The 13695-nt window shown below is 44.7% G+C and overlaps 1 protein-coding gene and 1 long non-coding RNA gene across 4 annotated transcripts in view; one reads left to right on the forward strand and one right to left on the reverse strand.

The window, feature by feature from the left end:
• The window catches only part of LOC135276058 (uncharacterized), a 30527-nt gene extending 25662 nt beyond the window's left edge, over positions 1-4865 (reverse strand). Inside the window, exons 1-2 of the long non-coding RNA XR_010343616.1 lie at positions 4547-4865; positions 3362-3476 (exon numbers count right to left, since the gene is read on the reverse strand). This is a non-coding gene — a long non-coding RNA (uncharacterized LOC135276058). The remainder of the gene's footprint in view (positions 1-3361; positions 3477-4546) is intronic.
• EPB41L4B (erythrocyte membrane protein band 4.1 like 4B) overlaps positions 1-13695 on the forward strand; it is a 160132-nt gene that overhangs the window by 109805 nt on the left and 36632 nt on the right. For all 3 annotated transcript variants that reach the window (XM_064379093.1, XM_021672136.2, XM_064379079.1), the window contains exons 16-18: positions 1665-1894; positions 4766-4884; positions 10938-11063. In XM_064379093.1, the coding sequence (XP_064235163.1) occupies positions 1665-1894; positions 4766-4884; positions 10938-11063 (475 nt within the window). The remainder of the gene's footprint in view (positions 1-1664; positions 1895-4765; positions 4885-10937; positions 11064-13695) is intronic.

Consider the following 13695-nt stretch of genomic DNA (forward strand, 5'->3'; position numbering starts at 1 on the left):
CCCTGCAGGGGAATAGGAGAAGGGGATCTTTATCTGGGTCTTAAAGGCTGGAAGTCTTCCTGGAAGAAGGGGTATTTTCACCGGGTTGACAGATGAGGTCGGACTCCAGGAGGCAGCAGGAAGTGAGAAGCATCAGGATGGGAAGGAGTTAGGTGTGAAGCAGAAGGATGTAGCAGGAGATGAAGCTGAAAAGAGACCAGGACAAGATTGGGGGAGGGGCGGTCAGTGCCACATAAAGGAGTGTGGCTTTTATCCTGCAAGCCAGGGCTCTTCACCTGGGCCCATGGAGAGGCTCTAGAGGGCCTGAAATTGTGTGTAGGATGTTGCATGTTGGTACAGGAAAGGTTCATGGTACTCATCAGATTTCCAAAGGGGTTCCTGTCTTAAAGTGGTTAAGAATTATTAATATTAGGCTGGGAGCGGTGCCTCATGCCTGTAATCCCAGCACTTTGGGAGGCCGAGGCAGGCAGATCACTTGAGGTCAGGAGTTTGAAACCAGCCTGGCCAACATGGTGAAACCCCGTCCCTATTAAAAATACAAAAATTAGCCAGGCGTGGTGGTGAGCACCTGTAATCCCAGCTACTCAGGAGACTCAGGTATGAGAATTGCTTGAACCCGGGAGGTGGAGATTGCAGTGAGCCAAGATAGCACCACTGCACTCCAGTCTGGGCAACAGTGAGACCCTGCCTCAAAAAAAAAAAGAATGATTAGTAATAGAGATATATTCAAACTCCTTGAGGAAGGAGAGCATGGTCTGGTGTGTAATTAGAATAGCACTCTGGCAATTACTCTGTGGAGGATGGACTAAAGGAATAGGCAGAGATGGGGAGAGCTGGCAGGAATCTGTTAGAAAGGTCTGGGTGGGAGATGACATGGGCTTCAAATGGGGCAATCCTAGATTTAAAAAAAAAAAGGAGGTGATCTATTGGAATTAAAAGATGTTGTAAGCTGGGCACAGTGGCTCACACTTGTAATCCCAGCATTTTGGGAAGCCCAGGAGAATGGACCACTTGAGCCCAGGAATTTGAGACCAACCTGAGCAACACAGCGAGACCCCATATTTACAAAAAATTTTTTACAAATTAGCCAGGCATGGTGTCGTGTGCCTGTGGTCTCAGCTGCCTGTGATGCGGAGGTGGGAGGATCACTTGATCCTGGGAGCTTGAGGCCACAGTGAGCTGTGTCTGTGCCACTGTACTCCAGCCTGGGCAACGCAGCAAGACCCTGTCTCAAGAAAAAGATGTTGTAGCAGTGATGTTAACTGGAGCTTACTGCAAGTTGGGGATGATAGAGAGGAAGAGAAAGTGACCCCAAGACTTCTGGTTTGCACTATGATCTTGTCATAGGATTATTTACAAAGCATTTTATTATTGTTTGTACCTGTTCCTCTCATTTAGAGAATGCCTTTTTAAAAAAAGAAATAAATGTTATTTCATTTAATTTCAAAGACTTTTTTAAGGTACAAGATTTAAAGTCTCTGATATATACAAACTTCTACTTTCTTCAAGTATGATATTACCATTGTACGTATTTTGTAACTATGGATCTATTTTTTGAATTTATGTCTTTCAGTGCTTAATGCCTAGAGAATGTCTTTGAAGGTACACACAGGGCTTGCAAGGCATTTTGCTTTTCTAAATCCTGACTCTGTCGCCCTCCACAGCTACCCGCTCCCTTCCCCAGTGCTCAGCACCCCGGACCGGTTGCCTTTTGGCATTGAGGAGAACGGGGGCACGCCGTTCCTCACTGCAGCTTCAGGAAGGCATCACCACCAGCACCAGCACCAGCACCAGCACCAGCACCAGCACCACTCAAACTACAGCCTCTCACTGACCCTGGAGAACAAAGAGGGGCCTCTCAGGTCCCCAAACTCCAGCAGCAAGTCCCTTACAAGTGAGTAGGGATGGAGGGGGCAAGGCAGGAGAGGGGGGAGCAATGCTACAGGGCATGAGCCTTCCCTGGATTCTTAAGACAGACCCTTGCAGTGCAGCACACAATGGTGGTCATGTTATGCTGGGCTACCAGGTTTGGGCCAGAGTAGACAAGAGCCTTATGCACTTGAATAGAAGTACTTTAGGGATTATGGCTTACCAATAAACTCCAATTTCATTACAGGGTCACAGTTCTCTACCTCCTTTTTTTTTGGAAATGGAGTCTAGCTCTGTCACCCAGACTGGAGTGCAGTGGCCTGATCTTGGCTCACTGCAACCTCCACTTCCCAAGCGATTCTCCTCCCTCAGCCTCCTGAGTAGTTGAGATTATAGGCAGGTGCCACCCCGCCTGGCTAATTTTTGTATTTTTAGTAGAGACAGGTTTCGCTATGTTGGCCAGGCTGGTCTCAAACTCCTGACCTCAGGTGACCCACCTGCCTCGGCCTCCCAAAGTGCTGGGATTACAGGTGTGAGCCACCGCGCCCTGCCTCTACTTTCTTTCTTAACAGTTCTCTGCTTGTGCAGTAACCAGTACTGGCTTGAGCAATGGACGAGAGAAAGAGGCGAGGGAAGTGATGGCTGGGCTTTCTACTTTCTTCATTACAGAAAAAGTCATTCTATCCCATTTCTGACATTCCATTTCTGAGAGCAAGGTGGTGTCAGGTGGATCCAATCTGTCCACTGTTACGGGTCCCAGGAAGAGAAGTTACAAAAATGCAGAGTGAGCCCTTAGAAATTTTATTATTTTATTTTATGACAGGGTCTCGCCATGCTGCCCAGGATGGTCTCGAACTCTTGGGCTCAAGCAATTCTCCTGCTTCAGCCTCCCAAAGTTCTGGGATTATAGGTATGAGCCACCATACTAAGCCCAGAAATATTGTTAGCAATATGATAGAGTGATGTTTTATCTGTTAAATCTAATAAAAAAGTGGGCTTTGATTCTGCATGTCCATTTTTTTATTTTTCTAGAAACTCACTTTTATTATACATTACCAAAGAATTCATCTCTGGTAGACTAGGGGGAAAGAACCTGCTGTTTATCGAATGTTGTTTGAAAAGTACCGAAGGCCAGGCACGGTGCCTCACCCCTGTAATCCCAGCACTTTGGGAGGCCGAGGTGGGCGTATCACTTGAGGTCAGGAGTTCAAGACCAGCCTGGCCAACATGGTGAAACCCTATCTCTCCTAAAAATACAAAACATAGGTGGGTGTGGTGGCAGGCACTGTAATCCCAGCTACTCCGGAGGCTGAGGCAGGAGAATTGCTTGAACCTGGGAGATGAATGTTACAGTGAGCCAAGATGGTGCCACTGCACTCCAGACTGGGTGACAGAGTGAGACTCTGTCTCAAAAAAAAAAAAAAAGAAAAGAAAAGAAAAAAAGAAAAGTACTGAAGTGGGGACTTTGATTCTTTTTGATTCTAACTCTCACCTTTGAACTGGGTCCCCTCTTTGATCTTCAATTGTCTCATCCATGAAATGGGGTAGAGGGTATTGAGATGATAACCAGGGAATCTTCCAGCTCTGATACTGCATGAGTCTGTGAGCTGGTGAGACAAGATGGCTCATTCAACCTTCACCTCAGGGCCACAGGGAACAACCCTATGTTGGCTGAGCTGGAAATGGGAACTTGACGCCCACTTGGTATCGAAGAATCAGAATTCTATCCCCTCATCACTATCAATGCTGCCTATGCCCTAGTCCCTGCCTCATCTTTGTATATCTAGATAACCATAACAGCCTCCTAAGGGGCACTCCCTCCAGCACAATCTCCAAATAGTAGCTGCCAAAGTCATAGCTCTCACCCCATAGCTCTGACCACATGCCATAAGACCTTTCATTGGCTCTTCACTGTCTGGGATAAAGTCCGTGCTTCTGAGCAGGGCCATACGCAGACCTGCATATCCTGACCCCTGCTAAGGTTTCCATTCTTCCCTCCACTCCTAACCACACTCTAGCTACACAGAGCTACTCTCTTCTCACCAGATACTCTGCTGGGTCTCAACGCTGTCCTTTGCACATGCTGCTGCCTAGAATGCTTTTCCCCACCCTGGTGAACTCCTACACATCCTTAGGAGCACGTTCAAATGTTTGGTTGTCAGTGAAATGTTCTCTAACATCCGTCCGCAATTCCTGGCTTTGGAGCGTCTTCGTCTTGCTCCTATAGCAATTAAATAAACCTTTTCTCAGTCTTCGGAATATCTCCACTCTGTCTGTCATCCCCATTAGACTAGAATTGTGTCTCATTCACCTCTTTACTTCAGCTCCCAGATCTCAATTGCTAATGATACTTGGCACAAGTTTTAATATGTAATGAATATGTAATGTATTAATGAGTAAATTCAAGCTAGAAGGAGAAGTAGTGGCAAACAAATCCAAAGTAGCACAAAAATCTAAATCAACGGATTTGATTTTAGGACTGTAACATGGCTTTTAAGGTACATTATATGCCTGTTAGCCTGAACACTAATCTTTCCAATTTGCATACTGCTTTTCCATTTTTTAAAGCATTTATACATAAATGACTTCATTTTATATTCACAGCAACCCTGTAAGGTAAGTAGTTTTATTTTCTTTTTTAAATAGCTCAGAGGGTCAGAGAGGCAAAACGACTTACCCACGGGTGTCCAGCTCATGTGTGGCAGTTAGGCCTTGAAACTTTGACCTCAGATATTCTCACACCCCATCAGGTGATGCATACTCAGGGCATGAGAGCTGCCGGAGGAGGAGAAAGCCGGCAGAAAGCGTGCTGGGAATCGGGCGCTGCCAAGTCTTCCTTTTCCTCCTTATCTGTCCTTTCAACTTTCCTTATTTATTTCTCCTGGCTGCTTTGTAGAACTGAGTCCAGGAACACCTGCCTTGTTCAGTGAAGCCGCTGCTCATCTAAAGAAGCTGGAACTGGAAACTGTGAAGGCTGCTGGACCCTGGCCTCCTCTGCACATCAACATAAACAAGGTGCCAACATAAACAAGGGCTGGGGCTCTGCAGTGACCGTGTGCAGTGGCCTTGGACTTGGCGCTGACATCAGACCTCTGATGACTCCCCTAGCCTGCCCGCTAAACCAAGCGCCTTTGCCTTGGAGGGATCACTACTCTGTCTTTCCTGACATTTCTGTTTAGGCTGTCCTTTAGGAGCAAATATTTACTTACCTTCCTTTCAGGTGAATTATAGCATTTGGCGCCGTTCTTGGTGTCTTGCCCGACAGGCTAGATCTGTTTGTTAGTTGTCTCTCCCTCCTGCTAGATCGAAAGCTCCAGAGGAAGCATCCACATTTACCACTTTCCATTTCTAGCCCTCTGTTTCCCTCTGAGAATGCCAGGCACATAGTAGATATTCAGTAACCGTTTCCAGAGAGAAGGAAAGGAGGGATTGAGGTAAGGAGGGAGGAGGAGACAGGGCAGAAGCCTAGCCCCCTTTTGGCTAAACCCCTGCCCCTGCCCCTCCCCCTCCCCCTCCCCCTCCCCCTCCCACTCCCACTCCCCCTCCTCCTGCCCCTCCCCCTCCCCCTCCTCCTTCTCCTTCTTCTGATGGAGTCTAGCTCCGTCACCCAGGCTGGAGTACAGTGGCACAATCTCAGCACACTACAACCTCCACCTCCTGGATCCAAGTGATTCTCCTGCCTCAGCCTCCTGAGTAGCTGAGATTACAGGAACCTGCCACCATGCCCAGCTAATTTTTGTATTTTTAGTAGGGACAGGGTTTCACTGTGTTGGTCAGGCTGGTCTCGAACTCCAGACCTTATGATCCACCCACCTCAGCCTCCAAAAGTGCTGGGATTGCAAGCATGAGCCACCACACCTGGCCAAGGCTAAACCTATTCTTACATCCAAATGGGCAGCCTTGTAAAAGCCAAATTGTATCTTAGAAGGATACATACCACTGCAGGATTCAGTTGGTCATTTATTTCAACCTTCTCAATATCTCAGATCAGAGGAAGAGAAATACTTTCTCAAGGTTGCACAGCCCTTCGACAACTCTCAATATCTCAGATCAGAAGAAGAAAATGACGTTCTCAAGGTTGCATGGCCCTTCCCAAGGTCGCGAGGCCCTTCACTCTCCATCCCGTGTCCTTTGCACTCCAACACGTTTCTTCCTTTTCTATGCCAGCATTTCTCAACTTCGATGCTAGTGACACTTTGGGCTGATGACTCTTTGTTGCAGTGGCCATCCTGTGCATTGTAAAATGTTTGCAGCCACAGCCCACTAAATGCCACTAGCGACCCCCATCCAGTTGTGACAATGTCTCCAGACATGGCCAGATGTTCTCGGAAGGGCAAAATCTCCCTACTTGAGAAACACTGTTGTACCTACACTTTAATTTTTTAAATCCCCAAAGGAAGAGTCTTTTTCACTCATGATTCCATTCTGCCACTTTAATGCTTAGCTTTGTCCCTTTATGAGAGGGAATAGGAAGAATTTGCAAGAACTGAACTGGGAAGCTCCGACTCCTGCCCTGTGCAGCATGGGAAGGTTATACCTCCTGCCCTTCCCCTCCCTGACCCTCCCCCTAATCCCTCAGCTGGGCAGCCTAAAGTTCCTGTGATTACTAACGGCCCCCAACTTCAGGTTTAACCTTCAAAGCCCTGCTCATTCACTTTTTATTCCTGTACCACCCTCCGTGATGGCCAGCTGGAGAGAATTCCTCCTGCAGGGTGGCTCTGATAGCCATTCAATCAACAAATCTTTATTGAGCAGGCTTGCCTTAGTTGCTGAGGATTCAACCCAATGCACCGTGTGTCCCTAGATTGGTATTCTTTTTCTTAGTCTCTTGGTTTTCAACTTTTCTTCTGCAATATACATGATAAATGGTTTTAATGGGGGCTTATCCAGAGTTTGACAAAATCCAAAAATATTTTGCGAGGAAATACAGGATATAGTGTAGCACAGAACTCACAAGCTCCATAGTGATTTGCAGTTGCCATGACTATTGGTGGGGCATTGACAATAGCAGCTTGCTCTGGGTGAAGGCCTACCTGAGACACCTGTGGGTTATCCAGCATTTCCCTGGAGCTCAAGTTATAGCTCCCTTCCTAGCTCCTCCACTCAAAGAAATTGGCCTGGCACGGTGGCTCATGCCTGTAATCCTAGCACTTTGGAAGGCCAAGGCAGGTGGATCTCTTGAGGTCAGGAGTTCAAGATGAGCCTGGGCAACATGACAAGACCCCATCTCTACTATAAGTACAAAAATTAGCCAGGCATGGTGGTGGGCACTTGTAATCCCAGCTACTTGGAAGGCTGAGGCAGGAGAATTGCTTGAACTCACAAGGTGGAGGTTGCAGTGAGCTGAGATCCTACCACTGCACTGCAACCTGGGAAACAGAGTGAGACTCTGTCTCAAAAAAAAAAAAAAAAGAAATGCATTAGTAATCAAGTAAGCTAAAGCTATGTGATTATACAGATAATTTTGACTTTGTCCTGACACACACACACACACACACACACACACAATATATTACTTCACACTTAGATTTTTTTTTTTTTTTGAGATGGTGTCTCGCTCTGTCTCCCAGACTGGAGTACAATGGCGTGATCTCAGCTCACTGCAGCCTCCGCCTTCCAGGCTCAAGCAGTTCTCTTACTTTACCCTCCCGAGTAGCTTGGATTACAGGCATGTGCCACCACACCAGCTGATTTTTATATTTTTAGTGGAGACAGGGTTTCACCATATTGGCCAGGCTGGTCTTGAACTCCTGGCCTCAAGTGATCTGCCCACCTCGGCCTCCCAAAGTGCTGGGATTACAGGCGTGAGCCACTGTGCCTGGTCACACTTTATCATTCATGAAACATTCCTTGCAACAGACCTCACTTCTGATCATGACACCAAAATTGGGAGCCACTGGCTTGGATGGCTTTTAAGGTTTTTTCCAGCCTCAAGGATCAAGAATCCTCTGATTCTTCTAACGTTTGGATAACTTCCTGTTCTTGATTGAATGGTGACATGTGTCATTTTCACTGTCTAGTTCTAAAGTTCGTGCCCAAAATTAACACAAAAATTTCATTCTCATTAGATTTTAGATGTGTAAGCAATTTGTCTAAGCAATTTAAATATACATCTGATCACTTCTTTATCACCAAACGATATCCCCAAATAGATGAACTGTTTCCAGCTATAATAATATCAAAGCCTAATTGTCATTCATATCTGTGATTTGAAATTCTGTAATCCATATTGAACAACAAAATATCTTTCCACAATTCAAATTGACTGAACATAAAATACAAAATATAGTCACAGGGAAAGAGAAAGCACAACGTTCTTAGAGCCATCCTCCGGGCAGGAATGATATAGTCCTGTAACCCAGATGTTTATCTCCCACAGAGGTATCTTTTATACAAATTCATATAATGATGCACACATTTCCCAAAATGTATGTTGGCCTTCACCTGTGTCAATTCATATAGCAGAATATTACAGGCCTTGCTTTGTCCGGGGTGAACAAGAACAAGCCAGCTTGAATTTTATGTCTAAAAAAGCAGTTTAGAATTAGTAAATTCAAGGGGAAAAATCAATGCTAATTTCTCATTCTTATTTTAGCAGCATTCAATTTTTTGAAGTAGGTCCTCAGTCATTACTGCCAGTATAACTACTTCCCCTTAAGCAATTGTCAAAAGCCTCAAATGGGCTTTGTAACCAACTTGACTCCTGTATGCCAGGATACCATTCTGAAAAATTAAATCTAATTTTAAAATTATCTCTTCATGCACCAATGAAATATCCATTCAATTATCTTGATGTAACAGGATTTATAAACACAAGATAAATTAACTTAAGGGTATACTGTAAACCTCACCTTTCAAAATAAATGTTACTTATTTGCCTGAAGGAGAAAGTGGAGGCCCTCGGGATAATGAATCCAGTCAAATGAGCCAGCTTTGTTCAAATTCAGCTTGACGGCTCAGGAACCATTGATGGCTCAGGATCGATCATTAGTGTTCTCACATCTAATGCTTTTTTTTTTTTTTTTTTTTGGTTATATATATTTGCTAACTAAAGAATCTAACCTGAAAGTGCCATTTATATCTGTTTTTTTTCATTTGGGCACCATAACAATCTTAGGAAGAAACAGATTCAGAGAATTTCAGGGGAGCCCGTATGACTGAGCAGTCAGGAGCTCCGGCTTTGGAGTAACAGATATTCTTGGCTGTCAGTCTTGGCTCCTCTGCTTACTTCCTGTGTGACTGTGGCCAAGTGACTTACCATCTCTCCACCTTTTTTTTGTATCTATAAAATGGGGATAGTGATAGTAGTTACCTCGAACTGAGATGGTTACATGCGGGGACTTGGTGAGACATGAATATGAAATGCATAGTCAGTGGCTAACCCATAATAAGCTCTCAGTATATGTTGGCAACTGGCTTTTTTTTTTTTTTTTTTTTTTTTTTTGAGACAGGGTCTTGCTTGTTGTCCAGGCTGGAGTGCAGTGGCGCAATCTTAGCTCACTGCAACCTCCATCCCACAACCTGAGCTCCGGTGATTCTCCCATCTCAGCCTCCTGAGTAGCTAGAATTACAGGTTCATGCCACCACAAGCTGCTAATTTTTCTGTTTTTAGTGGAGACGGGGTTTCGCTGTGTTTCCCAGGCTGGTCTCCAACTCCTGGGCTCAAGTGACCCACCCGTCTCAGCCTCCCAAAGCACTGGGATTACAGGAGTGAGCCACCTTGCCCAGTCCATCAACATTTTTTTTTTAATTAATGGTGCAAGTAAGTGAAAGAGCTGAGATTCAAATCTGTCTTTGCCTGTCTTGCTGTTACATGAAATTGGAGAGTTCTGTTTGGTCTACCAAATGCTTCTCCATGTGTTTCGAGTTCCCCCTGGGAGACTCTACGCTATTTCTTCATTTCTTTATTAAACGATGTTTGCTGGCCAGTTGCTGTCTCCTTCCTCTACAGCTTTCATAGCACTTGGTGTGTACCAGCGTGTTCAGTAGGACTTCTTAATTAGTGAATAAGATTAATGTTGGAACTTGCAGAACCTGAGAGCGCTAGGACATTTTATTCTGGCTGTGGGGCATGTGGCTGACATGTCACATTTAGTCCTAATATTACTGAACTGACCTCTAGCAGTCATACGGTCATGTGCCTTTCTTATTAAACACATCTCTTCTAATAATGACTGTATATTATCATAATCTTCTTTAGTAGGTATTTATTGGACATCTACTATGTGCTGAGTACCATATTAGCACTGGGATATGAAATGACCACAATAGGCATGATTAACAATAAGACATTATTTCCCAAAATGTGGTGTGTATACCATCAAAGATGGCTTCAGATTGTACACATGGATGAGTATTTTTTATTTTAATAGTGATGTGGATATCATCATGTTTATTATAGTAAATATAATAGTCACAAAGCCTATAATTTCAAAGATATTATTGCTTTGGGCACAATTCAAATAGGTAGTCCCAGAGTAATTCGCCTTAACTGGATCATTATAGACACATGTTCAGTAAATACACGGGATATGGCAAAAATTATAAAGGTTGTGCAAATTACTGAAGTTCAAGACACTCTACAATAAGGTAACAGATACAAATTTCTTGTTGAAAAATCACAATTTTCTGCAAGATTTGTTGTCAAAATACCAATGAATATTTTGTACCCTTCCCCTGGACCCAGCAAGTCACAGAATTGAGTCTTTCTATGTAAGAGATGGCAGTTATGGGGAAAATAACACTGGATTGACACGTAGGAGACATGAACCAGGAGATGTCCTGTTGTGCCACTGGTTCTTGCCCCGTGATGCTGGGAGAGCCTTCTTCTCTCTTTGACTCTTTACCCTGACTTCTGGTAAAGCCTCACCCTATTTCATGAGGGAATGAGATGCTGTGCTGGGGAATCCTTTGCAAATTGTAAGGCACTGGTAACAATACAAGGAGTTAGTGATACACCTGTCTGTGTATCTAGATCTATGTGTTCTATGCAATTGTTGGGAAAAGTTAATGCACCTGCTTTTCTCTCCTTGTTTACAATCTGCTGTTTGCATTTTGGTTTGTCTCAGGCTGAAGAAAAGAAAGTCTCAGAGAAAACTCTTCAGACTCCACTTTTGCCTTCCCCTGTGGCGGATCATGTGAAGTGTAACATTCTGAAAGCTCAGTTGGAAAACGCTTCCCGAGTGAACATCCAGGTGCGCAGGATGCATACATTCCTTTGATTTCATGTTACAGGATTTTCTCCATGTCACAGAGAAGAAAGAGGCACCATAGGACTGAGATGCTGTGTCAGTCAGGGTCCAGTCAGGAGATGGGAACTGGTTATGTGAACCATACCTGATATGTGAACCAAGATTTTAATATAAAGAATTATTACCTGGTGTACAGTTATTTATTAGGTACATGAAAGGGTAAAGAGAACTTGAAGGCAGTGGTTCTCAAATGTTATTGGGCATAAGTCACCTGGAAAACTGGGCTCTGTCCCCAGAGATTTGGTAAATTGGGGTGGGGGCTCATGAATATGCCTTTCCTTCCTTCCTTCCTTCCTTCCTTCCTTTCCTTTCCCTTCCCTTCCCTTCCCTTTCTTCTTCCCTTCCTTCCGTCCTTCCACGCTCTCTCTCTTTCTCTCTTTCTTTCTCTTACTCTGTTGCCTAGGCTGGGCTGCAGTGGTGGGATCATGGCTCACTGCAGCCTCAACCTCACAGGCTCAATCAATCCTCCTGCCTCAGCCTCCCAAGTAGCTGGGACTACAGGTGTGCTCCACCACACCTGGCTAATTTTTGGATTTTTTTGTAGAGATGGGGTTTTACCATGTTGGCCAGGCTGGTCTTGAACTCCTGGACTCAAGCAATCCTCCCACCTCAGCCTCCTAAAGTGTTGGAATTACAGGCATGAGCCACTGTGCCCAGCCTAAATATGCATTTCCAACAAGCCCATAGGACCACATTTTGGGTCACACTATTCTAAGGTACCAGAGATAGCAACTGCAGGCAGCACTTTCCATCCCTGCAGCTGAGGGAACAGAGATGCTGTCAATATTAAAATTTAGATATCTGGAGGAGAAGTCCTGTGGAGACGAAACTCAGACTTCCAAGCATGGGTACTGTGCCTGGCACTGGCATTTCTGAGCTCTTAAGACATGCCTATGGGCTGGACTCAGATTGAGGAGGGGACATCAGCTGGCTGGTGCTGATATGTCTGAGGTGGACACCATGCAGCTGGATCTGCCAGTGTTGGAAAACTGCAAACTGTATTCAGCTGTGACTGCAGGAGGAACTGCTACTGCCCACATGAAGCAGCAAGGATGGGGTGACTCACAGGAGCAGGAAGCAGACAGGAAGGAGCACATTCCTCCCCATAAGCACCCACTATGGACAGAGCCTATCATGGAGCCATCTATCAGGTTATTGTGAAGATTATGTGAGATGATCTATGCAGAGTATGTGGTACAATGCGTTGCTGTACCACTACGGAGATATTGATAACAATGATCACAGTTGTGGTGTGATGAAATTGCTGGGGGCACTGATTGCTTGCAGATAACGGTGGTAGCCCTTTTTAGAGGATGGTCAGGTTTACTTCCCATCACAGACTCAGTAATGTCAAGGTTATAGTCACAAATTCTTTATTTTCAGTCTACCTTCATTGTTTTCAGGGATGCCATTTTTATACTATCACAGAACAAACAAAACTGACACATATTTTGCAATTTACAAAGCGTAATTATCTACATTAGAAAGTTCTAGCATGTTCTCAATAGCCCCATGCTGCAGGTATTATCTGTGAAGGACCCATATTTCTGCTCCATTGAAGAAGTACAGTATATTGAAAATATTCCATTTCGTAAAGTATAGGGAAGAGATGAGAAATAGATAAGAAAACATTTCCTGGCCAAACAGACAGTGGAAGGGCATGAAAGCAGGAAAAAAGTGGGCCAGTGTGAAGTCAGTAATTTTACAGCAGTGTTTCCCAAGATGTTATAAGGAACACTGGCCCCATGGGATGCTCCCTGATAATTCAGGAAGTGCTGCACACTAAATCCCATGGGACAGTCCCAATATACATTAGCTTCTTATAGGCTCTGAAAAGTCCTGCAGGAAAGAAGCCTGTTTTACTTTCTTTCACACCCAACTGGCCATAGCACGCTTTGTAAAGTAAATCCTACTATCATCTGTAGAACTGATATTCACAGGAACACAGAAGTGTGCTTTGGGAATCCATGGTTTAGAGGGTTTTGAGGGGTTGTGATGGAGCAAGAGGAGGCTGATGCACAGCCAAGTATACTGCCAGGGGTTTCAGTGTTGATCCCCTATTGGCATCAGTGCACAGCAAGAGTATAAGGAAAGGAAGCAGAAGTCAAACAGACCAATGGTCCTATCTGTTGCTAACTCTAAAAAAGGCTTTGGCTGGGCATGGTGGGTCATGCCTGTAATACCAACATTCTGGGAGGCCTAGGTGGGCAGATCACTTGAGCCCAGGAGTTCAAGACCAGACTGGGCAACATGGCGAAACCTCGTCTCTACAAAAAAAATGAAAAAAAATTAGCTGTGTGTTGTGGTGTGAGCCTGTAGTACCAGCTACTCTGGAGGTTAAAGCAGGTGGATTGATTGAGTCTGAAGGTCAAGGCTGCAGTGAGCCAGGATCGTGCTGCTGCACTCCAGCCTGGGCAACAGAACATTACACTGTCTCAAGAAATAAAAAAATTAAAAACAAAAATAAAAAAGGCTGATTGGATCTGTATGTGGGACATCTTGACAGGCTAATCACGCCATGTCCTCCAAGCCAGTAGACTTGAAATCTTTGCTCAATGTGTATTTAGAACAGAGG

Source organism: Aotus nancymaae, unplaced genomic scaffold, assembly GCF_030222135.1.
Source record: "Aotus nancymaae isolate 86718 unplaced genomic scaffold, 86718_ANA_hifiasm-v0.15.2.pri h1tg000003l, whole genome shotgun sequence".
In the NCBI taxonomy this organism is placed as follows: domain Eukaryota; kingdom Metazoa; phylum Chordata; class Mammalia; order Primates; family Aotidae; genus Aotus; species Aotus nancymaae.